Source organism: Dermacentor andersoni, chromosome 1 (genome assembly GCF_023375885.2).
Source record: "Dermacentor andersoni chromosome 1, qqDerAnde1_hic_scaffold, whole genome shotgun sequence".
Lineage (NCBI taxonomy): Eukaryota > Metazoa > Arthropoda > Arachnida > Ixodida > Ixodidae > Dermacentor > Dermacentor andersoni.
The window spans coordinates 349,609,772-349,635,623 of NC_092814.1; the positions used below are offsets into that span (position 1 = coordinate 349,609,772).

The 25,852-nt window shown below is 44.0% G+C and overlaps 1 protein-coding gene across 10 annotated transcripts in view; it reads right to left on the reverse strand.

Moving 5' to 3' along the window:
* LOC126516489 (uncharacterized) overlaps nt 1-25,852 on the reverse strand; it is a 93,280-nt gene that overhangs the window by 55,522 nt on the left and 11,906 nt on the right. For 7 of the 10 annotated variants that reach the window (XM_055063902.2, XM_050166618.3, XM_055063903.2 and 4 more), the window contains exons 5-7: nt 20,995-21,030; nt 9,066-9,100; nt 1,908-1,925 (exon numbers count right to left, since the gene is read on the reverse strand). In XM_055063902.2, coding sequence (XP_054919877.1) covers nt 1,908-1,925; nt 9,066-9,100; nt 20,995-21,030 — 89 coding nt within the window. The remainder of the gene's footprint in view (nt 1-1,907; nt 1,926-9,065; nt 9,101-20,994; nt 21,031-25,852) is intronic. The other 3 variants (XM_050166615.3, XM_050166614.3, XM_050166616.3) reach the window with 3 other exon arrangements.

Consider the following 25,852-nt stretch of genomic DNA (forward strand, 5'->3'; position numbering starts at 1 on the left):
TGGCCAGTCACCTAGCTGAGGCTCACCTACCCCGTCATAACACATGCTGCTTGCTGTGGAGAGCCCATCCCAACTAAACATTTGGGCAATTTTCAGAATAGGCGGATATCAGGAGACATGACACTTTCAAATCTCTCGGAGCTATCACCCTTATTTTACTGTGAACTACGGATGCCACAGTTTTCACAAAGGCTTCTAAACAGGAAGCAGCTGCTGCTTCGGACTGTCTGCTTCATCAATTCTTGAGTGTGATCAAATAACAATATGTGTCACGTGATGACTACAATATCATGATCGCAAGTGACTTCCAAACATCTCTTCAAACAAGTCTGAGAACAGGTCACCGAAAGTGAGTTAAACTTGCATCATATGATACTATCGAAGTTCTAGTGCAAAACTTCGTTCCTGTACTTTTAAATCTAGAGTAATACAGCATGCCTACAATGCCGAAAGTGCAATTGAGTGATAGGCGACTTGCAAAATAGTGTCTGCCCTCTTCCGTACGTAGCCGTGGCCATACCACTCACTAGAAGACCAGGCTGTAAAACAACGGTTATCTCCACTGTTAACTGGGCTGCGACAAGTCTGGCCTGTAAACAAGACACACGATAGTGCGCTTTATTTATTTTTGTTTGGCCCCGTTTTTAGCGCTGTTCGTTTTTCGAAGTCATGTGCCAGCTAGGTCATCAACATACATAATATAGATGGATAATTTCATAAATGAAATTCCAGTCTTTTTTAATATGATCATTTTTAAAAATAGCATGACTTTGACAGCATAATCTGATGTGAAGTGGCTGCATGCCTTAGCAATGAAAAACTTTTATCAGAAGTTAAGCAAAGTGTTTAGCAATGCAAAAATGTGCATCCTCGTTGTTAAAGCATTCTTGTCAGGGGACTGCTAGGAATTGGTCTTTGCGTAGTGTACAGCCACCATATATATACACAATGAGAGGGAGAGGTGAAGGAATGGGAGGAGTGGTAGTTGTCGGTGCACAGCTAGCTCCTTTCCATTGTTAAAAATGTAAAGATTCCCCTACCAACACTAAAACAAGGCCTCCCCATAGCACATGATGGGGAGAGAAGAGCAGTCCCAATACACAGTTTGGCATCAGCCCTGGCCACAGTGTGGTCTGTAGACATGTGACGACGGGTAATGATGGCTACAAATTAAAATAATTAGAAGGTGGTATGCTGCTACCTTGGGCCGTTAATGTGAAAGCTTTCCAAATGCATTAGCAAACAGCAAAAAGAGTTGGCCAGATGCAATAAACATTACCCAAGCATGTTTTATGCAATCATGGGAAAAGAAAGAAGACATTCATATTAACAGCCCATTATAGTATTTTTGAAATGCCAGAGCTTGCCGACCTGAAGTAAGATGGTCTACATATGCAGTTGCATGTTATCCTTTACTTTCAATCAGTGCTCACTATGACTTAAGTGCTGCCAAATCTGCTAGTGCTGTTGAAAAATTGGCTAAATTTTGCTTTTCCCATTGTCTACAAGCAATATAATATACGACTTGCACAACACGCTGACAAACAACCACCTTACAAAAAGAAGGACAAATTTAACAATACATTTCTTTACACTGTGGTTGATACGTTGAGACCATTGACAAATCTGTCGTGGTTGCAGTGCCTTCAAGCATACACATTTATGAACAAAAATCGAAGCAGCATCCGTGCACAGCTTTAGTTGTATATGGTCAGGTGTAGTACGTGACTTCAGAGGCTACTGCGAGTGTTTAGCAGTTGTCATAGCACCCTTCAGTAGGCGCGAGACAAAAAAGAAAAAAAAAATTAAAAGATATACGATACACCCCTTCCTGTATTAAATCATTAATCTACACCAAAATACTGTTATATTAACTTTCAAAATGCATGCTGAGCAAATATACTTACTCTGTGGTCCACCAATCTCTGCAAAATCAAACAAGAAATTTGTCTACAGTTGAACACCACTGCACCATAATTTTGACAGACATCTTCCTTACAACAGAATTGCCTATCTTCACTCAGTTACCCATAGGAGTTAGTGCAGAAAAAAAAGCTTCTACAATAATGAACATGTCTTAATTTGCCATGTCACCCAGCAAAGGTTCTAGAAGCAAAATAAAATTTGGCAACTGGTCCAAATAAAAACTGCCAAAAGCAGCTTCTAAAGGCTTCGCAAGACATGAAATGTGAATGCCCGGATCTTGTCCCAGTGCCTAGCGTGGTATAGGGACACAAGTGCTTCCTTTTCGGCCTGCAGCAAGAAGCCAGGATGGCCATGAGGTGTAAAAGTGTGCATTCCGGGGCTAGCTAGCTCACGAGAGGGAGAAAACAGCGTGTAATAAGTGACAAGAAAAGACCTGACGCAACACAAACACTGACAAATCACTTACTAACTACGCTGTGAAATAAATATGTTGGGAAAATATGTGAGCTACACTAGTGATGTTAGGTGACCAATAATGAAGAAAAAAAAAGGTTAGATAGGATGGGGTAAGCACAAAGACATGCGTCTGTTGGCACACCACAGGCATTGTCAAACTAAGAAGGTAGCATCACAATACTAAGGCCTGCTTAGATACCCAATCATACGTTAATCCAATAGTAAATATAGGGACACTCCAAGCGAATTTCCGCCGTTGCCGTGATAATCTGTACATAGTCCAAGCATGGCAAGATCCTATTAAACTCTGCGGTGCCATTTGCTGTAGGCGCAAGAGAAAGCGTGAGAAGGTGAGTCGAGAAGGATGCTGGATTTATGGAAGCTTTCTTCCTGCTCGCCCAGTGTTGTGTGCAAAAGGGGAAGGGGGATAGCACACTCTAAGGGGATGGAAGGGAGGCAGGTGAGTGGGCTATAGCTTGGTCATGCTGTGCGTAGCATGGCTGAGAGTGGCCATGCGTGCTTTATCATCTCGGTGGTAATCTGTGGTGGGTACCAAGGACTGAGATGGCATGTGGCTTTGTGTGCACTGTGTTCTCGCACCTATTGCTGGAGGTCACGTAATCTCAAGTTTCAAAGACACGTTGAAACTAAGGGCGTTGCCGTTTCACTCGCCACTATGGCCGCTCTTCATCACGCCAGCATTCTGACAGCGAGTGCCTGCGGCCAGTGAGTGAGATGTGTTCAGGTTTGCCCGTGCGGGCATGACACCATGCTTGTTAATTTAGTCAGTACGCAAATGATTACTGCAAATTATACCACTGATAAAACTACTAGCCTTACTTCGAACAACTAATTATTTTCTATCACAATTGATGCTTCACCTTTTGGGCAAAACTGCAACTGCTTTAGGCTAATAAAGGGCATTCTAACGTGCCTGCTGCCATTCACAAAACTTGCATATGCATAAAAAACAAACATGCATAAGCTTCCACAAACTGCTTAAAGCACGGCACATTTGCTCAAGTCTGGTGCGCAACTTTAAGTTTTGCAGTGGGTAGCCATTACACTAGTATATCACTCACTTAACTGGTCTTGCATAGGGTAGATTGATATCTACCGGTCGACCTATCCTATGTAGCAGTGGTAAAACAACAGCACCTCAAAGACCACACATACTAAGCACCCTACAAAAGGTCTGGCATTAACTTTCCAAACTGCGCTGTGCTGGCATCTTCATGGTTCACTCTGCAACATATATGCCCAAGCCAAATAAGGGCTGTGAAAAACAAAACACATGGCTCACTGTGTGTCTGCAGGCATTTTACTCTAACTCATCATATGCAAACATTTGCTGGCAAGATGTGAAGGTATACCTTTAGATCTCTTGCTCTTAGCAAAATCCCTTGAGGCTCTTTGCAAGTTTTGTTACTAAGGAAATGCCTGACAACAGTCACGGACATGAGGCATTCTTTTGCAAGGTATTCTCTGCTTAGTATTCATTGCAGTACTTTCACCCAAAGTGCAAAGCAACGACAATGACAAGTAGCTTGCAATACACAGTGCTTCACACAGCACTGCAGTGTTGTCCAAACAATTGGCCCATTACTGTCAGTCTGGCTTTGTATGTAGCCCGCCCATCCCATATGATGCACTTTATCCCAAGCACGTACCTGACGAGAGAAGGTGGTGTCATTGAAGCCTGGTTTGTGGGCTGGCCATGGGCTTACAGTTAAGCTCAAACCTTCATTGAAGTGTGCAATCTAAGAGTAGAACACCACTCTGTGCACAGGTTCAGCCCATGTGCTGAATCACGGCCACACATATTGCACAGCAACCTACTTCCTACTTACGATTTTGTAGGATCAGCGCATTATACAAAGCACAATAAAAAGGGGCAAACTAGCACTGTCTATTTCCTTCACCTAAGCGCTGGTCCTAAAAAAATCTCAATTATGCTACACCAACCACAAACAATATTGATGCTGCTTCCTACATTTTACCTTGGCACAGCTATCTATGTTGCTGAAGTTCATCTGTCATTTTTGCCAGGAAAAGCAGAAAATGGGAAGCATTCACATAAATGGCAAGCCTTTCTTCTACGGAATGCACCTTTCAGTCAGTATTTGCTCCTGGCAGCTCATAACTCCATGGCAGGCTTTTGTATTAAAATTGCTGAATCACATACTGGATCTTTAAAGGGGCACTGAAACTTTCCGAGCATGGTAGAAAAACATTCTTGATTTGCAGACAATGGCTGCCATGAATGTGCGAGCAAAATATCTTGCTGCATGCAGCTGGGAGCCTACAACCTCGCGCAGTTCTCCTGAGGCTTTTGAGGCCCCAGATCTATTTTTAATGGCATTACAGTTAGTGCGACGGCTCATGGATGCGAGCCATTGGCCAAGTGTTCATGACCATGAATTACTTGTGCGATAAAGTTCACGCACGATTGCCAACCCTACAAGATCTTCTAGGAAACAGAATAGGCAGTTGTAAATGCCTCTCATTCATCCTGTCACTGCTCTTTTGTCGCTCCAGGGCAATTTGGTCAGACGTCAACCTTGAAAGGTTACCATAAGTGCCCTGTGCAAAGAAGAAAAAGCAAGACAGGAGCAATGGGCTGAACTCTGCTATCGGCGTCATTCCAGCTAAGAATAACCAGTGAGTTGAGGGGGAATGAGGAAAGTAAACACGGCGCTCGCTGGGAAGGTTTAGAAAGAGCGTATTCAAGTGTCTTTGTATACTAGAAACCCTGAACGTTTTGGGGTTCTTTTGTACTCTGCATTAATTTGTACACCTGGGCAATAGAAGTTATATTCATAAAAAGAAAAGCTGTGAATATATATTCACTGAAAGCCATCACACCTGCTCCAGCCTGTTTCTCAGGCTTCAAATGAAGTGTTTCAGTGCAACCTTTAAGAGCTATGGCTTACTGCTACAGCAATAGCGAGAATGTAGCTGGAAAAAGACTTAACAGCCAAGCTACTACAGCAAAGGAACTCAAACTGCTTCTAAGCAGTAATAGCATACAGCTGCAGCAAATGCCACGATACAAGTTTGGAACCATAACACAGGGCCGCACACAGGAGTATGTAATTTTGCTTGAACGCCTGGAAAGATGGCAAAAATAGCTACATTGTAGTTATCTTTGACATTTCCAGAGTCAGTATAGCACAATGACCTGCAGGCAGAACACATCCTTTGAGGATGATTATCTACGACTCAACATTATTGTGCTTAGCATTCAAGTGGTTGTGCATATGTAGTTTGAGGAAGGGAAATCCATTATTGATGGAGATATTAATAATTTTGTTATCTAACTATGGAGTGTAATTTGTCTGTCTGGGCACATGCCCAACAACTCAGGTTTATTTATTTATTTATTTATAAATAAAGTTGTCTACTAGGTCAGACAGCAGCCAGCAGCAAGTTGTCTATCAGGGCACATACCCAGTGACCTAGTATGTCAGCCCAGCAAGAAGCCAGCCCATACCCAGTGACCCAAGCTGATAGACAACTTGGGTCATTGGGAAGAGCAGCGTAAAGAGGCCACACACACACACACACACACGCATGCACGCACGCACGCACACACTTGAAGTAGGCTATGAATGCTAATCGCATTAACACTTTCAGGTGCCAATTAGTACTGTTGATTGAAAACTGACTTTCACCGCATCTGTTACATCTTCAGCATCATAAAAAGCACGGAGCTGCAAAATAAATTAAGAATGTTCAATTCTTTCGTGAGTTTTGTCAAGTTTACAGAATGTGGAGTCTATGCGACAACTCACAACAGGAACATCAGATATGAAAACATCAACTATTTCATGTCTAGCAGGCTTGAAGAGCACGTGTGAAGACACTGGAAAATTATGCCTGGCGCAACATACTGTGAAAAACAATGAAAGAAGTTAACCCGCAGCATACAACCACATACTTACATCAAGCTAAAATACCGATCTGTCTACCTCCCTACTCATTTTACTAAAAGATTTTTCACATTGTATACAAACTTGCAGCACTATTCCAATCAGTAGTGTTTCAAGATGTATTCGACACATTTTAAATGTCATTACTTTCACCAGTGCTTTTGCTGTTGATGCATTATCTTGGTGCACAGATTTGTGTACACAGTGCCTAAAAGGGTCAAAAAACTATTTTCCGCTTATCACTACTTTCCTTTTACTAAAGCTTCACAAGATTACATGTTTCAGCCAGCATTCTTCAGTAATACATCCGGGATTTTTGCTTGCCTGGTTCATCCAGCAAAAACACTGTTTTATGTGCACCTTGCCATCATAAAAGCAAGCTACTGCGGAAATGTGGACTGGTTTCACTGCTTGTCAGTGAACAAATGACTGGGTGAACCAGGCAAGCAATGATTTCAAGTTAAAAAATTAATTCTGGAGTCTTATGTGTCAAAACCCTAAACCAATGACTAGGCATGCTGCAGTGGGGGGTTCCGCATTAATTTTGGCCATCTGGGGTTCTTTAACATGCATCTCAGTTTCAGTTTATTGGTGCAATTGAAATTTTGTACAGAAAAAGTAACTCTAGGAGGTTCCATAGTCAAAGACTGGGGAGGGACCTCCAACAATAAATACATAGAAAAAGCACACTTAATGCGGTTAACAGCAGAAGCAATCCTATGAAACAAAAAGTATTAACAAAAAAAATGTCAATCCTGGTACATAGTAACAATAAAGTATAAACACAAAAGGCAGATCCTGGGAATAATATTCCACATAGAGAAGCGTAAAATAAACAAAACAATCACTTTCCCAACAAGTGGTGACGAACTTTCATCTTAAATAAATGAATGGAAGGAGATGATTTCATGGAGGGCAGTAGTGAATTCCATATTGATGTTGCCAAAAAGTTCGCAGTAAGTTTGCCGTAGTTAGTCCTTGGTTTCGGTAGCAGGTAGTTATTATGGTGTGAAAATCGAGTGCCAGTGAAATGTGGGGTTTGGTCTTTTGTTATCAACGAAATCAGGAATTCTCCTCGACAAAATTTGTACGTCAGGACACCGAGAGAACATTTATTCAAATCCACTACTGACAAAATATTATATATGCAGAGTAATGGCAAGGCACTAGATGAAAAATGGCTGCAAGTGATTATTCTCAAAGCTTGGTTTTGTGTGTGCTGCAGGGGCGCCAAGCGAGTTACGTAGGTATTGCCCCAAGAAGTAATACAATACGTAAATCCAAGTATGTAAGCGTTTTTGATTTTTGTCCCCATCAAAATGGGGTTGCTGTGGCAAAGAATCAAACCCACAACCTCGTGCTGAGCTGTGCAAAGCCATAACCGCTGAGCTACCGCGGCGGGTTGCAAAGAAAACAAACTGACCATGACATTGTCAAAATAACAAATATGAAAGCTAAATTGCTTTAGCATGAAGCTTGAACTTCACCACTTCATGTTGTTAAGCAATTTCCCTAATCATGAGTGTCTGGACGGACAAAGTGAGTTCCTTTCATTAAAAGAAAGAGAGAAATGAAAAAAAAAAAAAAAAAGACCCGCAAAATGGTTACAACTGTGTAACGCGAATGTTTAAGCATTAGCTGTGGTGTGGGCCAGGCATTTATGCATCTCAAGCTCACCCAATCAGTTGAGGATTTGAAGGTCATGCTTCTTCCAAGACATTTAAGTACTGTATAAAGACCTTTTTGGTTTAAACTACTACTATGCTCCTCTCCGATGCTAGAGTGCTTGCTGACTTTGTAAGCATACACTGGAGCAGACGGGCGCGTTGCGCCGAGTGAGTCCCCGCTGTTGGCACTCCCACAAACACTATTTAGTTAATTTGACACAGCAGCAAACACCTGCATGGCTGCCAACTCACAAAAAGAAAGACTAAGCATGACTGCACCATGACACAGCTTCCACGATGCTGCAGCTGCAATCAGTGGGCTCCGCCACATGTGATGCGCAGAGGGAAACACCTTCTGGTGGTGATGGAGGGAACCGAGCTTTGTGTCACGTGACCGAACTCTCTTCTCTCATCAGTGGAAGTGCATGCAATGCTGTGAGCATTTCCACCAATGAGAAAGAGTTCAGCCATAATGTGCAACTGCACCAATGAAAGCACCCTCTGATGCACTGCTTTTTTACTTTATTGATGGAAGCACCTTCTGGCATGCTGCCAAGGTCTGCATGGCAAATGGTTACACTAACGCCAATGCTAACACGAAAATGAGGAACAAGCTAAGAAAAGCCAATGCTTTAGTAAGGAACATACATACTCGAGGCAATATTGGCTACTCAACAGTATACTGTTGAAGGGAAGACACGACTGTAAGGCATGTGCGTATCTTTCACTCTGGCAAGGGTACAATCACTCAGTTTTGCAGCAGATGACTTGCGGTTAGTAGCTACAGCACCTTTCTACACCCCTGCACAGTGCATTGACATAACTTTAGACAGCATGTGCAGTTAGGGCGCTAGCGAAGTGATGGCCACACATTAGGGTGTTCCATTTAAAAGTGGACCGCACTTTACCTACCGTACTGACCACGCAGTAACATCATGTCGTGCAATTGGGCGTTTGTAATGTTTTAAAATAAAAGAGCCACACAAGCCCTCAAGGATGCATTGAATGTTTGCACTACAGCTAGGACAAATTTGGTAGATGATCAGTGCTCAATGTACTCAAGGCAATATTGGCAACTACTCACTGTGGTGATGATGCATGGCCTCCCTTTGCTGGGCTCTGAAAAATTGGTAAAGACTGTGAGCTGCATTGACTTCAATCAACATTCAAGCTCTATTTACCACCGTGGAATTTGCACAAGTGCCTCCAGTCAGTACATTTAGTTCCTAAAATTACACCCTGTCTAGCTAAAAAAAAAGTTATATTTCTAATAGATTAATGGCTTGTAGAACATAAAACAATAGGGCTATGGTGGACACTGTTGTGGAAGGTTCCATATTATTCTTGATCACCTGGGATTCGAAATCTACAAGCACAAGAACATTTTTGCACTTTGCCACCATCAAAAGGCAGCCACAATGGCCAGGAATTGAATCTATGGCCCAAGGTCATTCAAAAGGGCAGGCACATAATTTTGTAGGGACGAGCCAACTGCAAACAAATGTCTTCTGAAATTTACAGGTGGCCCAATGCGCTGCATGCACTAGTTTGTGGTGCACTGAACCACAGCCCTCTCTTCTCCAGCGCAAAAGCTTGCCCCGTACACTATGGTCCTTAACTGCAGTGCAGGCATAGTGCCACCATGGTGCAGACAATGTTTAAACCTGCTGGTGAGGCAGTACAGCCACAGTGCATAGAATCTTGCAGAGAACACTCACCTAGGTGAGAAGATAACATTTTGTGACTAAGCGGTAGGGTTGTGGGAATATTTGAAAAGTTCGAATAATATATTTTTAATATTCATATTCCATTTGAAGAATAGAAATTCGAATAAAATCGAATATATAGCTGGCTGTGCGGGAGGAAACACGATTCTTTATATTTATTTCTATCTAATCTAAGAATGTTGGGGCAATCTTGTGCTGAAATTTTCTGATGATTTTGTGCTGCTAGTGAAATTTCGCCTGTAAAGCACACTTAGCGACTAATCGTATAAACTTTGCAAGAAAGCCAACCTCTCAGTAGCAAGGTGCACGGGTTTGCAGACAGTGAGGGTGCACTTTTTAACGCGAAAGCGTTAAGGGCCCCGTGTAGCAGAAAGTCAAGTGTCGGCGTCCGCCGTTGGTGTTGGTATCCCGTGAGCAAAAATTGCCGTATAGTATATTTAGGTATATGTACATCCCAGGCCTTGCTGTATGACAAGCATATGCAGGCTATACTGCCACACCATTCTATCTGTCACTAAAGTTGTTCATACCTTGTCTTACCTTCATGACAATGTTATTCCTCGTAATTTTGAGACTGAAAGCCCACAAACAGATGTCATGAAACAAAACACCCACAGTGTATACGTTTGTTAAATCTTCTCAGACTGAAATATTAAAAGTGCGAAACAAGAGAAACCTGAAAATGATGCAATTTCTTTGGTGCGGCTGCGCACTGTGTCTGGGATCAGCCAATGCAAGAGGCTGCATTTCTACCAGTAAGCTTGCCTTCGTGCATAGCACTTGCCGCCAGCGTTTCCTGGTGAACATTACGATTACATAAGCTGCAGCTGCCAAAAAGCATGAGAAGCAGTCCGGGATTTTTAATGTTATTGCGTTCCACTCTGAGAGGCGATGCTTAAGCGCCCTCGAAATTTTGTAGGCCTGAACAGCCTTTGCAAGAAGATGGCCGATCCATGTCAACATAAAGCTGTCTTGCAACTATGCCACAGGAAAGGTGGCAGACGTGGCCAGTGTTACCAAAGCACTATGAACATCCCTTCTCAGTTTATATCATGGATATATTTCTGAAGGTCATATATGTGTCAACTGTAGGTACCAACAAATGGGAACTCCTGTATGCTGACCGACAATGTAGTGCTAGTAAGCGCCCATGTATGTATTGCATAGAAAAAAAGATTCTACATAAACCCTAAAGATACAATTTCGGCTCACAGTAATGCTAAAGCAAGCCAACATCTTAACAATCTTGCATCGACCTGAGTGCTTACATCCCCACTTTCCACACGAGCTCTATGGTCACTGCTACCTTCAGTTGGTGCCGGAAATGAAGACACAGGATGACCTGCATCACTGAGGTCGCCCGGTGAGCTAGGAAATGAAATGAGTGGGCTGGTTGAACCGCAGCTCTCCTCCAATGAGTAGATGTGGCCCAAGTCCTGGCATGCAATGACGGGTGATAGCTTTGGTTTTATTAATTTCTTCGCAAACAGCTGGATGCGATTGTGCATTCAATGCTGCTCTGAAACTTGGCAGGAACACCAGCGTAAGGAGAACCCTCAGACACACTCGACTCAGTAATGTCCTAAAGCTCGAAGCTGTGCATCTTGAATTGGCCAGGGTGTCTACACTCTACACCAGTACTAGCCTCCCGAGCTCTATTGTCATCGCTATCTTGAGTTGGCACCAGAAGTGAAGACACAGGATGACCAGCACCATTGAGGTCGCCTGGTGAGCTAGGAACTGAAATGAGTTCGCTGCTTGATCGGTGACCCTCCTCCAGCGAGTTAACGTGGTCAAGTGCTTGTGTACGAGGATGAGCCAACAGCTTCGACTTCTTTATTTTCTTCTCGATGACTCGAGACAGCGACATGATAGCGTTTCACATCTTTAAGTCAAACTATGTGTGGCTTAGTGCAGCATCGTGGTTCCACGGACACAGCACAGCCGGGGTGGAAGATGACCCTTCTTTGCTGGCTTGAAGTGCATGGTCTCACAATGCAATGGTCAATGGCCGCCGATGTCGCTGAAATGCCCATCGACAAGTATCCTAGGTACTCTTTCCTGCTGGCCAAACGTATGGGTTCTCAACCGCCTCCATCAATGGAATGCAATCCCCCTCAAAGTGCTCACCTGCTGAGCTGAGTATCCAGTGAACCGGTCCACAAAATGGTTGCACGCCTGTCAGCACTCCCTGTAAAGGAATGACCTTTGATGGCCTGATGTCATCATGGCTCGTGCCAGCTTGGTTGCCTGTATTCTCGCCACGTGTACTATCCTTTGCAATTCCGTGAGAAAAAGCAGCTCCCATCCAAAGAAAAAGTCATAGCCACTGACACATCTTGGTGTTGCACCACTGGTCAAGCTTGGAAGACGATGACTAACCGCAGACAGTCTGCTTCTGAGAAACAGTTGCTCCTTCTCTTACGTCCATCGCATAATTGAACGTTGTCTGCTTTCTGCGTTTAGGAAGACCTATCTTTTTAGCACTGGCAAGTGCCTTCTATGCTTTGGCCTCATTGACAGATGCTGTTGATCGGTCCTTACGCTTGCACAGTTTCCTAACAACTTGTGTCTTTGGGGAAGCATATGCGGTGATTGACATGACCTTGAGAGCTGTACAGGCTTGGCTCGTAACTTTTTCCTTGGAGAATCTTATGTTTTAGTCCCTCAGAGACAGGGACAGAGGCAGACACACAAAAATCTTTAGCACTTGCGCGAACACATTCTCTGCTTCTGCAGCTTGCGCTACCTTCAGAGGCCTTTGCAGTAGCTGGGGCGTCACCTTGCACTTCAGTACTAGAGTGCAGCCTCTTCAACAGCATCTTATGCCTTTCCCGTGCTGAAACGTTTGCAGGTTTCCCTTTTTTGCTGCTGCGACATCTGGAGGCCCAACCGCTCTCCACAGTCATGCTTAGCCCATATTGCACGTTGGAGCAACTGGCAAAGTTCCAGGGATCTTTGGCTGAGAAATGCTGGCCGCTGTGCCACCAATGATTGGCGGGCAAGATGAGTTCAAATGCACAAGAACAACGACGACTTGCGGCGACGCCTGTCGATCCCAGTGGATGAACAGGCGGGCGAACAAAAGCCGATAAGTTCAGCTCGCGTTGCATTTAGACGCAAAGTTCATGCTTCAGTCCAGCTAGTGGCCGCATTCACACTTTACATCCTGGTGACCAAACAACCCAGGCATCGCTGTAGCTGGCAGGTCTTTCTCCAGGAAAGAGACCATCTGGAAGCAGTGTGATGGGTCGGTCACTAGGTAGCAAAGAAACTGCACGAACAGCGGCATCCAAATGGGTCACGGTTTCAGCCGCCTCTTTATCAAAGCGTCGGCATCCACCGAGTCGTCTAGTGACGAACAATGGCTCGAACTCCTGTGCAGGCACCACTGGAAGAACGTATTTTGCGAGCATCTCCACTCAACCAATGGAGTTGGCTGATTGGCTGTAAAGCCACTTAATCTTCCAAAAGTAGCGCCCATTCTTAGATCTTTCCACCACCCCCCTCTCCTCGGTGTTTCCTCCTCACAGCCTCCTGTTGCCACAGCCTCCCCCACTCCTCCTTTGGCCAATCTGTGTCATGTGGAAGCATGCATCATGCTTTTGTATATTTTTTCTTTCCAGCAAGCTCCGACCGTGATTTTCGACCCAGTGCGATGAAAGTATGCACAAACGGATTTATCAAGTGCGTTAGCGGACCAAATCACGTGCGTTAAGGATGAGGTGCGTTGTGAGCCGTGCTGCTACACCTTCGGTTGCTGCAACTGACAAGGTGAGTGCAAAGGCTTTTTTGTTGATTATCTGGTGAGCACAACACACGAAGAAGAAAGGCGTGGATGCACAGCATCGGGTGGGCTGGCTCCAAGAAAGTTGCAAAAACGCACGGCGTTGTGAAGTGCCATAGTTCTTCCTTACGTCTTCTTTTGAACTTAGTTTACACCTGCATCTTTAAGAAAGTGCTTGCGTATGTGTCCATGCTGTGCACGGTTTTTAGCACGTTTGACTTTTTTCGAATGTGCTTGCATTGTTTCATAGGAGTTGTTTTACCACGAAAGTGCTTGCATCTGCAGCAGACGTGACATAAAATTGATTTTATTCAGGAAATGTTTTTCAGCTCCACCATTCTCGACATTCTCGATGCTTTTGCAAGGCCCACTAAGGCTTACGAATGCAGTCATTTAGCTTCAATGTATGCCTGCATGTGTTGATTTGGTTTGCGGTGTTTAACATTTTTAACATCCCGAAGTGACTAAGGCTATGGGAGAGGTCGTAGTGGATGCCTCCGGACAAGTTTATTTACTGTATTTATTCAAACCTATATATTAGTTTTTTTCAAATGATCATGTAGGGTGGGCTCAGATTCGAGGATCTTAAAGAATGTGCCAGTTTCTAATTGCAAATGATAAATATGGTGCGTGGCTAGCCCCATCCAGAAAAGTCGTATCGCAGCTGTTACTAGCCGCGCCAGTAGCCAACCGAAGTACAAGAACGACATTGCCATTTTGACCTGTGTCGTATCGGTATGCATAGTATCGGCGGGCAGCGAGGCATTATGGCAATGGCACCAAACAGGCGATCCCCCAAACGAGAAGTTGTGCTAGCCACAGAGGCATCGTCAAACGTTCAAGCTGGGTGGGACTTCAGCATTGATGAGAAAAATGTCAGTTGTTGGAGGGGGCAACAGGAGACGCTTTTTGAGTAAGCCGCAACGAGGAACTGACAGCAATAAGGAAGATAAGTGCGTGATAACAGAGCGGAGCTGTTCGCCGAGATCACGCCGCATTTTGATTCGTATGAGCCGTGCTGCACTGTCTGCGCGTGGGTGGGAGCATGGATGCAAGCTAGCGTGCATACACAAGCGTATGAGGCTAGCAGCGATGATGACGTAGAGCGAGCTAGGCATGTTCATATTAAATAAATGCTGCCCTCATTTTGTGAACGCTGTCCTCACTGTTTTTGTTCGGCTTACATTCAAGTTAAGGTTTATTTTTTCTGGCTTTGGACATTCGTGGGTCGGCTTAGAATTGGGGCCTGCCTAGATTCGAGTAAATACAGTAGGTCACCTGGGGATGTTTAACGTGCACTTTGATCGCACAGTACATGAGCCGGTAAATTCCTCATTGGCGTTCCGTAATGCTACTCGCACGGCCGTGGTAGCGCTACATCAGAAGTTGGTGCCTGGGCATGATTGTATTTCTTTAATAGATTTTATTTACTAGTTTTAACAACGTGTCATTATTTCATATTAATGACGGTGCCTCCAGGACACTAAAGCGGCAACGGGAACACCAAAGCTAGAACTAGGGCCAGTCCTTGGGCTGGGGCTCGCCGAGGCCTGTGCGTGCCAGGGGGTACAGATCGGCTATCCACGATAACGGACAGCCAAATTTGTGTGCGAACACTCGCTGCACTGCCTCGTTTATTATAATTTCAGGTGCTCTCCTGAAGCCTCCGTTAGCAGTTACATGTGCCCTTCAGCAGCAGTACTTGTAAAAAAATCTATCGTCACGACGAAAAAAGCGCCCCACGACTTCTGCAACGTACCGGAACGCCAATGCAATATTACGGAATGCCAACGAGGAATGTGCCCACGGGCCTCTTGCATTTCACCTCTATCCCGGCTGCTGCCGGATGCGTCCTCGGTATTGGAGGGATAAGCAGCGACTACTCACACGTTTTGTGTGCAGGATTATCATAGCAGAGATTGGCTGCAAAAGACCACAGGCCCCCTGATAAGGGTTAACATTTTTTACTGCTTAACGTTTAGATTTTTATGCATCCGATTAAGTAAGTGGGTATCGCATGCGTCATACGCACTGTACGTTGCCTTCCATCTCTTGTGAGAAATAATTTCACGGTTTTTCATTATGGAGTGCGGATGGAGTTGACGTGGAAGCTGCGCGTAGAGCAGTAATGTAAGTTTGTATCCCAGTATTACGACAAGAATTAGTGCATCTGTTGCAGTCTGCTTTAATAATTAATCCTTCCTTTTCCTACGGGTTTCATTGCTTGTGCGAGCCTGACAGCTCTGTGGACTGTGTGTGTTTCTGCTATATACCTTGCTTGTCTGCAAGACTGTGATAAGCACCTTCATTAAACCCATTTGAGGACTGTTTGGTCCTACAACCCTATTGTTCTCTCTGTCTTTATACCTGCCGTGGTGGCTTAGCTGCTATGGTGTGGCGCTGCTAAGCATGAGGTCTTGGGATCAGATCGCAGCCGCGGCGGACGCATTTCGATTGGATAAAATGCAAAAAAATCCGTGTCCCTTGCATTGGGGGCACGTCAAAGAACACCAGGTGGTGAAAATTAATCCCGAGTCCCCCACTACGCCGTGCCTCATAATCAGATCGTGGTTTTGGCACGTAAAACCCAAGAAATAAATTTTTTCTCTGTCTATATACTCTGTTTCAGACATCAGGCGCAGCGCTGTGGAAGCTACGCAAGAAGTTCGGTGACGGAAATGTATCACTCCGCGCTTTCTGTCCGTGCCGCGCTGCGTGCCAAAGGCATATGCTCGCGCGAGCATGCACGTGAGGCTACCGCAACAGGCTGCCAAAAAAATAAAAAAAAATTAAAAAAAAAAAAGAAAAGAAACGCAATGAAAAACAAATTGATCTAAAACAATGCATCAAATAACTATATACCACAGTTTGTTTCGAAGGATTAAAACGCTCTTCATTTCATACTAAGCCTATATAAAGAACAGTTTCACACAGTTACAATCAGGAACATCAAACTATTTCAAATTGCGGACACGGCCACTGCAAAATGTATCTCTAGCTTCCACAGCGTCCCACTTGATGTCTGAAACGAAGTACAGTGTTCAAGTTATAGGGACACTGCTTCCCTGTGAAAACTTACAATGCAAAAGAATACAGACACAAGCAGTATACAGATACAAAATTAGCACTTCAACAAAAGTGTTACTGGTGCTAATTCGGTTGGGGGGATAATTATTTTCGGAACCTCTGTCCACTTTTCCCACCAAGTTCGTTCTTGCTAGCAAATTCCAGCCTCTCGCACTGTAATAAATAAAAAACGATTTCATGTACTGCGAAAACTACTACATAGTACGTTGTTCACAGTATCAATACCGTCTACGTGTGAAAGCGCTGCTCATGGTCACCAGAACCCGTGCATTAGCTACACACATCTGTGAAAGGCGCAGAGCAGAGGCGGCCCAGTTGCTAGGCATTGCTGGCCCCAGACAGTTGTAATCTCTCATGCGGCGGCCGAACAAAAGTATCCTGCAGGTACGTAAATGAACCTACGAAACCATGTACACATACTTTCACACAGTCAAAACTTGGAACTGAGATAAGTACGCACGTGTTTGAGCACACCGCGTGCATGCTTCGTGCTTCAGCAAAACGAAATCTCAATGTGCGGATGCTTTAGGCCTCGAATAATGCTCCTTTTCTTTATTCTTTTGCGCAATTACAATACGGCATTATCAAGGCCAGTTACTGACTGACGAAGCAAAACCTTGCCTCAAAAACTGTTCCGCAGTGCTCGAACCAAGTTTTCCATAGATTTTCTCAGGTAGCGTGTTAGCCGTTGTTTGCTACAGCAGGGTACACCTAGGCGGCGCCAAGGTCGAGGCCACACTGGCCGCGCCGAGCGGGGGAGTAGAATGAAGGAGGAGAGAAGTGGTTGTCACTACTCTTAAACATTGAGGGGCTTTAATTGGCTGGTACTACTAGCATAATTACTGTATCATATCTGTTCAAAGCGCGCAAGCTATCTATGGACGCTTCACTGCCGCGTGCTTTATTGCTCAAACTGCTCTAACTCTTTCTCCCTCTAACTGCCTCTAACTGCACTAACCCCTTTCACCTACTGCTATAAATAACAGCCTGGAATAAACCACAACATTCCTTTTTCTCCCGACACCTTGGCTGCCTGTTCTTGGCGTACCGCTCGAGAACAATACATGGTGTCAGAAGTGGGATCAAGCTGACCAGCCGAAAGGTTCCGGGGCTAGCTGAACGTGAGGGCCGACGCCATGGAGCACCTAAGGCCACCTGAACCACTGTGGTTGACCGCTGATGGAGGAAGAAACTGGAAGCTATTTTGCCAGAAGTTCGAATTTTTTCTTCAAGCCACAGCATGCACCGACAAGCCAAGATTAGAGCCGGCAAAGACAGCCCTATTGCTCAGCGTGGCCGGGGAGGAAGCCTTGGACGTTTTCAACAACTTCATGTTCATAGAGGAAGAAAACAAGGAAGACTATGCCACCGTTACTGCCAAGTTCGAAGACTATTTCGTGGAGCAACAAAACGAAATCCACGAAAGGTATGTCTTTCGTTAGCGTCTTCAGGGCGAGGCCGAACCATTCTAACAGTTTTTACGTACCCTAAAGAGACAAGCACAACACTGCAACTTTGGCGACATGACAGACGATATGGTGCGCGACCAGGTGGTGTTTGGAACCAACTCACCAAAGCTTCGAGAGAAGATGCTCAGGGGCAAAACCCTGACGTTATGAAAGGTTGTCACTCTTTGCAAGGCGGCAGAGACCTCTACTCGTCAAAACGAAGTCTGGCGTAAGGCAAACGAAGAACTGGATGTGGCCACTGTCGCGGCCAGGAAGAGAACTCCGACGGGGCCCATGCGCAACCCGCAGTGCACGCGTTGCAACCGAAGACGCACCTTGAGGTGCTGCCTAGCCTACGGAAAAACCTGTTACACGTGTAATGGGCGAAATCCCTTCGCATCTTGTTGCAGCAAACAGGATGGTGTTTTCGAATTGCAGCGTGAGAAGGACGACTTCGAGGTACTGGACGTCGCTATCAAACCCGCTGACAGGGAATGTGACTGGCAAGTGGACGCATGCATTCACGACCAAAACGTGAAGTTTAAAGTGGATACAGAATCACAGGCAAACGTTTTGCCGCTCTCTGTGTTCCGCAAACTTAAGGTCGTCACTCTGAAGCCAAGTGGCACCATTCTGAGATCTTACAGTGGTAACGTAATGAAGCACATCGGAATGTTTTCAGCACCCATCACGGTTGGCGACCACAGCACGTGCGTAATATTTTTTGTTCTAAAGAAAGACTACAGTGCAATCTTGGGCTTGGCAACCAGCGAGAAGCTAGGGAGCGTCCAGCGTACTCATCAAAACGAGACTACGAGCAGCGTTGAAACAGTTGTCAAGAAATTCCCAGGGCTCTTCCACGGAATAGGGCGAACGCCACGGGAATACAAGATCGTGCTGCGCAATGATGCTGTGCCAGTCGTCCAGCCAGCTCGAAGGGTTCCTCTGTCCCTGAGAGAGCCTCTCCGCACTGAATTATATCGGATGGAAGAGGAAGGCATCATTGAGAAGGTCAGCAGCCAGACGGATTGGGTGAGCCCGCTAGTCATTGTGCTAAAGAAAGATGGAAAGTTAAGAAAAGTTAGGAGTTTGCATGGATCCAAAACGCATAAATGAGAACTTGAAGAGAGAACACTACCAAATGCCTCACCGAGAGGATGTTAAGGCGGAGTTGGCAGGCACGAAATTTTTCTCGCATCTTGACGTAAATGCTGGATTTCACCAAATCCCATTAGACGAGGAATCGTCCAAGATATGCACATTTGCTATGCCCTTCGGCTGCTATCGTTTTCTTCCCCTTCCATTCAGCATAGCTTCAGCTAGTGAGCTATTTCAGAAGGCCTTCAACGAGGTTTTTGATGGCCTCCCAGGTGTACGCGTGTACGTGGACGACATACTGGTCTGGGGCGCAACTAGGGCGGAACACGACCAAAAAATAATGAAGCTTAAGTCAGCAAAATGTGGAATTAAACCTTTTTTTTTAATTTCCTGACCTTAGTTCCACTGATAATGTACTTTTTCACACAATTTAGCTAACTAATTTTGTTCAACTGTTTCAATTTAACAAATCCTTGCACATCTCATGCACATACTACTATCGCGCTCAGCATGAGCTACAATGCACGACTGCTTTGCCAGGCACTTTCACATTACAGCTCATGCTGCGCACTATAGTACACATACCGTTTCTATAAAAGGGAGCACACAAACACGTCTCCTGCACTCTACATTGGGCACCAACCCAAAAACTAGGAAAGGCTTGACAGCTACTAGAGTCGGCAATAGGTAGCTGGAAGAAATACAAATCTGACAAATCTGAATCCAGGGCTACAGTTGAGTAAGGAAAGCTCAAATTCACAGCTGCAGTTGCCATTAGCATGTGTAAAGCTTATCGCAGTCACCTCATGGCGGCGCGATAACAAGCTGCTGCGGATTGCAGGTCACGTGACTGTGTGTTCACTTTCATAAAGGCGGAGTAGTTGTAGCCTTTGTGATAAGTAGAAGAAAAACATCAGCCAACAGAGCATTCTTTATTTGCATGCACCCTCTCTCATAATTGAGCAAATGATGGAACACAATACTTTGCCATCTGTTATGCCAGCATAAAGACCACACTGAACACACCAGATTTGTGCTTGTAGTCTTGTGGACATGTTCTCAAATGTGCCAGCAAGCAGTCAGAAAAGGAAAATATCAACTGAAAGTGACTTTATGAGTGCCTCAGCAACAACAAATGGAATGTTATTCCAGATAGCGTTATGGTAATCTTTAGGTCTGTTTCCAGTCACCTGCACCACCTGAGGAAATTCATTCGGTGCTGCACCATGCTGTTCATTTCAGTGTTGCAGCAATGGCATTCTCTGAACTACACCGGTCGTTTCTAAAGGTGCAGGGCTGGTTCACAACGATTTTGATGCACCCTCTCTACTGTCTGTACTGAATGGGTGCAGATGTATAGGTGTGAAGCAGCAACGCAGCAGACGACACAACACATGGGCACAAGCGCCACTGAAGCGCTGCTTACGTTTGTCTGCTGTGTTTACGCAAGAGCGAGGTGTATTTGTGCCTCAGAAGCCCATCATACTAGTGGTTCAGGACTTCTCAAACTTACGCAACCAGTGCGCATTAGTCAGACGAAATGTAACGCCTGCATTGCAGAAATTGAGCTACACAATTTCTGAACTTCTCGTGAACTGGTTCACGGTGGTCCAGCTGAATTGAGTGAACCTTTTGCTTTGCAAACCACAATAACGTCGTAAACAAGAAAATGGCAGCTTAGCACGGGCAGGCTATGATGTTGATGACACATGTGCATGTATGGCATACTGAGATGGAAACTACTAGCAGTTACACAATCCACACCAAAGTTTTGCTCTCAACACAATCTCAACCACATGCACCACTGCTTTTCAAGCTGCAATTACTGGTTGACTTTCCTGCAAGATTCTTTTCATAAATGCTTACGGATTTCGTGTCATTCACCAGGACAGTTACAGGAACCTGTGAAGCAATTTTTTTTTTTTTTTTGCTGTTGAAACATATAAGAAACTTTGACTTGACAAATTTCACAATGTTCAGCAAAACTTTTTACTGCAACTACAATTTTGTTATAATGTAACAAGGTTGAGCTGCATTCTTAAACATCATCGAAAAATAGAAAAGCCAAGAGAGAACACTGATGTAACATGCTTTCTTTTACAATAAGAACACTACTGTCGTTCCTGAGCTGTTTAGTATTCCCCCTTTCAGCATTTCAACAACCATGCAAATGTATTTGATTTTGATAGACAAGATAGCAATTCCACAGTTTCCTAGTGCCCTCTTACTGCATACCAAGCACACAGTCCAGACATGGTGCACAACATGAAAATGTAGAGGGCACCAGTGGAATTAACCGCAACACAGCTTCTATGCATTTTCACTGGTTCCCTCAAGACTGCAAAACCCTAGTGACACTCCGATACAGTGGCAAACAGGGCAGCTTAAAAGCATGAGAGACCCCTCTGATCATTTGCAGACTAGGTTAGAAGCTTGCTTTAGAGTTTTGCAAGGTGAGTTGACAATTTGGTAATTGTGTGATTGGTATAAGTACTCAGAAAATTAAAGTATACGTGAACTTCTACATTTACCAGAATAAGATTCTGCTATTCGGTTTGTGAAAAGCATGCTAGACAAGCAACAACAGTTGGGTGTGATCACAGATTGTTTGATAGCTGGAGTCAAGAAATTGGAGTACTACTGCCAGGCTGTAGTACAGGCTTGTTTGGCAGAGAACAGTGGCAATTGGAGATGAACAAGAAAGGCCTTGGTAGTGCAGTGAATGCAATTCAGGCTGTGCTGTAGATTCTTATTTCTGAACTCTCCCAATTTAACCGCGTGTTCGCGGACTTAATTTACCAAATATTCTCTGACTGGGAAGCTAGCAAAATACAGTCGTGCCTCGGTATTATGACCCTGATTATTATGGATGACTTGAGCTACAGATAATTTTTTGCGGGAACCAAACATATCCAATGTATTTGTACCTTGTTAATGTGAAAACTCGCTGTCTGGACAATGGACCGAGCAAAAATGCAGAACAGCCATACAAGCTCCTGTATTTTTGTCTGTTTAATGTGGAAAGTGTTGGTATGTACAGGACCTCCTCTAAATCAAAGGAGCTGAAAAGCCATGCAAATACAGGCAGCTAAATATGTGCAGCATTTTGGCAGCAGCAAGACCTACTATGGTAAACTTGACAGCACTGGCCAGTGTGTCTACCATTGTGGCTCATGTGATAGTATCAGTGTTCAAGCACTTTCTGACATGTGTGCACTTAGTAAAATGAAGTCTGGTCCTCCTACATCTTTCTTTCAGCAAGTCAGCAAAGACAGAACAGCTTTTCCACTTATGTGCTAGCTTTATCAACAAGCTGTAGCTCTTCTTGCTGCACTCCTACTTTTAGATGCACTTTCTTTGGCTGAAGGCTCCATCGTAGGGAATGCAATCAATGTGAACTCTGCCATCACAGCATGGCACTGCATCGCAATTTCAGGAAGATAACAGCAACCAGAATAATGCGCTTCAACTTAGTCAGATTTTGTCAGATTTGGATTCGTTATTATAGATGACATGCTTTACCGATAGTTTGGCAACCAAAGTGTCCATGTTAACAAAGCATGACTGCATAACACTAGTATAGTCAAATAGACAAGGCTGACTATTTATCATCATCATCATCAACAACGTCATCAGCAGCCTGTTTTATGTCCACTGCAGGACGAAGGCCTCTACCTGCGATCCCCAATTACCCTTGTCCTGCGCCAACCTATTCCAACTAGCGCCCACAAATTTCCTAATTTGATCGCTCCACTTAGTTTTCTGTCGTCCTCGATTGCATTTCCCTTCTCTTGGTACCCATTCTGTAACCCTAATGGTCCAATGGATATCTAAGCGGCGCATTACGTGACCTGCCCAGCTCCATTTTTTTCTCTTGATGTCGATTAGAATATCGTCTATACCCGTTTGCTCTCTGATCCAAACCGCTCTCTTTGTCTCTTAACGTTATGCCTAGCAACCTTCGTTCCATCGCTCTTTGTGTGGTCCTTCACTTGTTCTCAAGCTTCTTTGTCAGTCTCCAAGTCTCTGCCCCATATGTCACCGCTGGTAAAATGCACTGATTGTACACCTTCCTTTTCAATGATAATGGTAAGCTTCCAGTCAGGAGCTGGCAATGTCTGTCATATGCAATCCAACCCATTTTTATTCCGTGAATTTCCTTCTCATGATCAGGGTTCCCTGTGATTAATTGACCTAGGTAAACCTACTCCTTCAGACTCTAGAGGCCAACTGGCGATCCTGAACTCTTGTTCCTTTGCCTGGCTATTTATCATTATCTTTGTCTTCTGCATGTTAATCTTCAACCCCACTCTTACACTCTCTCTGTTAAGGTCCTCAATCAATTGTTGTAACTCGTGTGCATTGTTGCTGAATAGAACAATGTCATCGGCAAACCGAAGGTTACTGAGATATTTGTCGTCTATCTTTACTCCTAAGCCTTCCCAGTTTAATAGTTTGAATACTTCTTCCAAGCACACAGTGAATAGCATTGGAGAGATTGTGTCTCCCTGTCTGACCCCTTTCTTTATAGGTATCTTCCTGCTTTTCTTGTGTAGAATTAGGGTAGCTGCAGAACCTCTGTAGATATTTTCCAAGGTATTTACATAAACGTTCTGTACTCCTTGATTACGTAATGCCACTATGACTGTTGCTACCTCTACTGAATCGAATGCCTTTTCGTAATCTATGAAAGCCACATAGAGAGGCTTATTATACTCTGCGCATTTCTCGATAACCTGATTAATGGCATGGATGTGATCCATTGTAGAGTATCCCTTCCTGAAGCCAGCCTTTTCCCTTGGTTGACTAAAATCCACTGTCGCCCTTATACTATTGGAGATTATTCTTGTAAATATTTTATATAATACTGGGAGTAAGCTTATGGGCCAATAATTTTTCAATTCTTTAACGTCTCTCTTTTTGTGGATTAGTATAATGTTTGCATTCTTACAGTTTTCTGAAACCCTTGCAGTCGATTGACACTTCGTATAAAGAGCTGCCAGCTTTCCAAGCATTATGTATCCTCTATCTTTGATTAAATCGACTGTTCTTCCATCTTCTCCTGCCGCTCTTCGTAGTGTTCACGTCTTGCAAGGCCCTTCTGATGTCATCGCTAGTTATAGGAGGAGTTTCTGTATCCTGTTCATTACTGTTTCTAATTGAGGTATCCTGACTCCTCTGGGTACTGTACAGGTCAGTATAGAATTCGTCCGCTGCTTTTACTATATCTTCGAGAGGCTGATGATATTACCCTACTTATCTTTCAGTGCATACATCTTGGTTTGTCCCATGCTAAGTTTCTTTCTCACTGATTTCAGGCTGCGTCCATTTTTTACGGCTTCTTCAGTTTTCCTCACATTATAGTTTCGAATATCACTTATTTTCGCCTTGTTGAGCAGTTTTGACAGTTCCACGAATTCTATATTATCTCTTGAGTTGGACACTTTCACTTTTTGTCGTTTCTTTATTAGGTCCTTTGTTATTTGGGAGAGCTTGTCTACTGGTTGTCTTGGTGCCTTGCCTCCCACTTCTTGCCTGTGAAGCCAACCTAGTTACGGTTTCATTCATTAGCTCTATGTTAGCATCATCTCTCTGTTCTAAGGCTGCATATTTGTTTGCATTTACCTGCCTGAATTTGTATGCTTTTACCCTTACTGCCTCTAGATTGACCTGTTTCTTCTTAACCAATTTTGCGGGATAGGATTCCTAATCCATAAGGACATAGCAGGCAACATTGACAAGTTCTACAGCATTAATGAGAGGGTAGCTGTAGTCGTAATCAAACTTAATAAGAGTTATAGATTAAAGGTAGTACAAGCCTACGCTCTAACATCCAGTCACGATGATGAGGAAGTAGATCAGTTTTATGAAGATGTTGAATTAGCGATGAGAAAAGTGCAAACTCGGTATACTGTAGTAATGGGCGACTTCAATGCAAAAGTGGAGAGAAAGCGGGCTGGTGAACAAGCAATTGGCAACTACGGCATCAATTCTAGGAACGCTAGAGGAGAGATGCTGGTAGGATTCGCAGAAAGGAATAAGCTTGGAATAATGAACACCTTTTTCAGGGAGCATAGCAACAGAAAGTGGACCTGGAAAAGCCCTAATGGTGAAACAAGACTATTTATATAATGTCAAATATGCAAGGCCGACTATTACCTAAAACCGCTTTCTGCAATTCCACAGAGCCCCTTCCACACATACATTATCTAAATGCTTCTTTTTCTGAATTGGAGCAGAGGAAATAAAATGAGCCAAGAGTAACATTCTTTCACTCAACAAGAGTGTCTAGAACTACTTCTTTTCTTTTTAGGCATTAAGTGCCTGTTGTCTTTTCCTTTCTTGTTCTTATTTGCCACTTTCCTGTGTAGGCAATGTAAGCACTGAGGATAAAATACTTCATTCTCACTATAGTAATTTCCACCTAAGCAACATCCACTCCTTTAGATAGCCATTGATTTTTTAAATCTTTATCAGCATTTTTTAAGCAGGAAGAGATTACTTTTAAAGGGGCCTAAGAAAAACTTTTCTAACTAATGATAGAATGACATCCCTATTAAATCACATCACCTCATGAATCTGCTGCAGTAAAAAGTTTTCAGATCCTTCAAGCAAAAGTGAAGCTGGACATACTCATCAGAATCATGAGCGCCTTTCTTTCTCCTTTCATTTCCACCCATGCGCTGGAAGCTACACAGGGGAGATAACAAGGGGGCACAAGGGA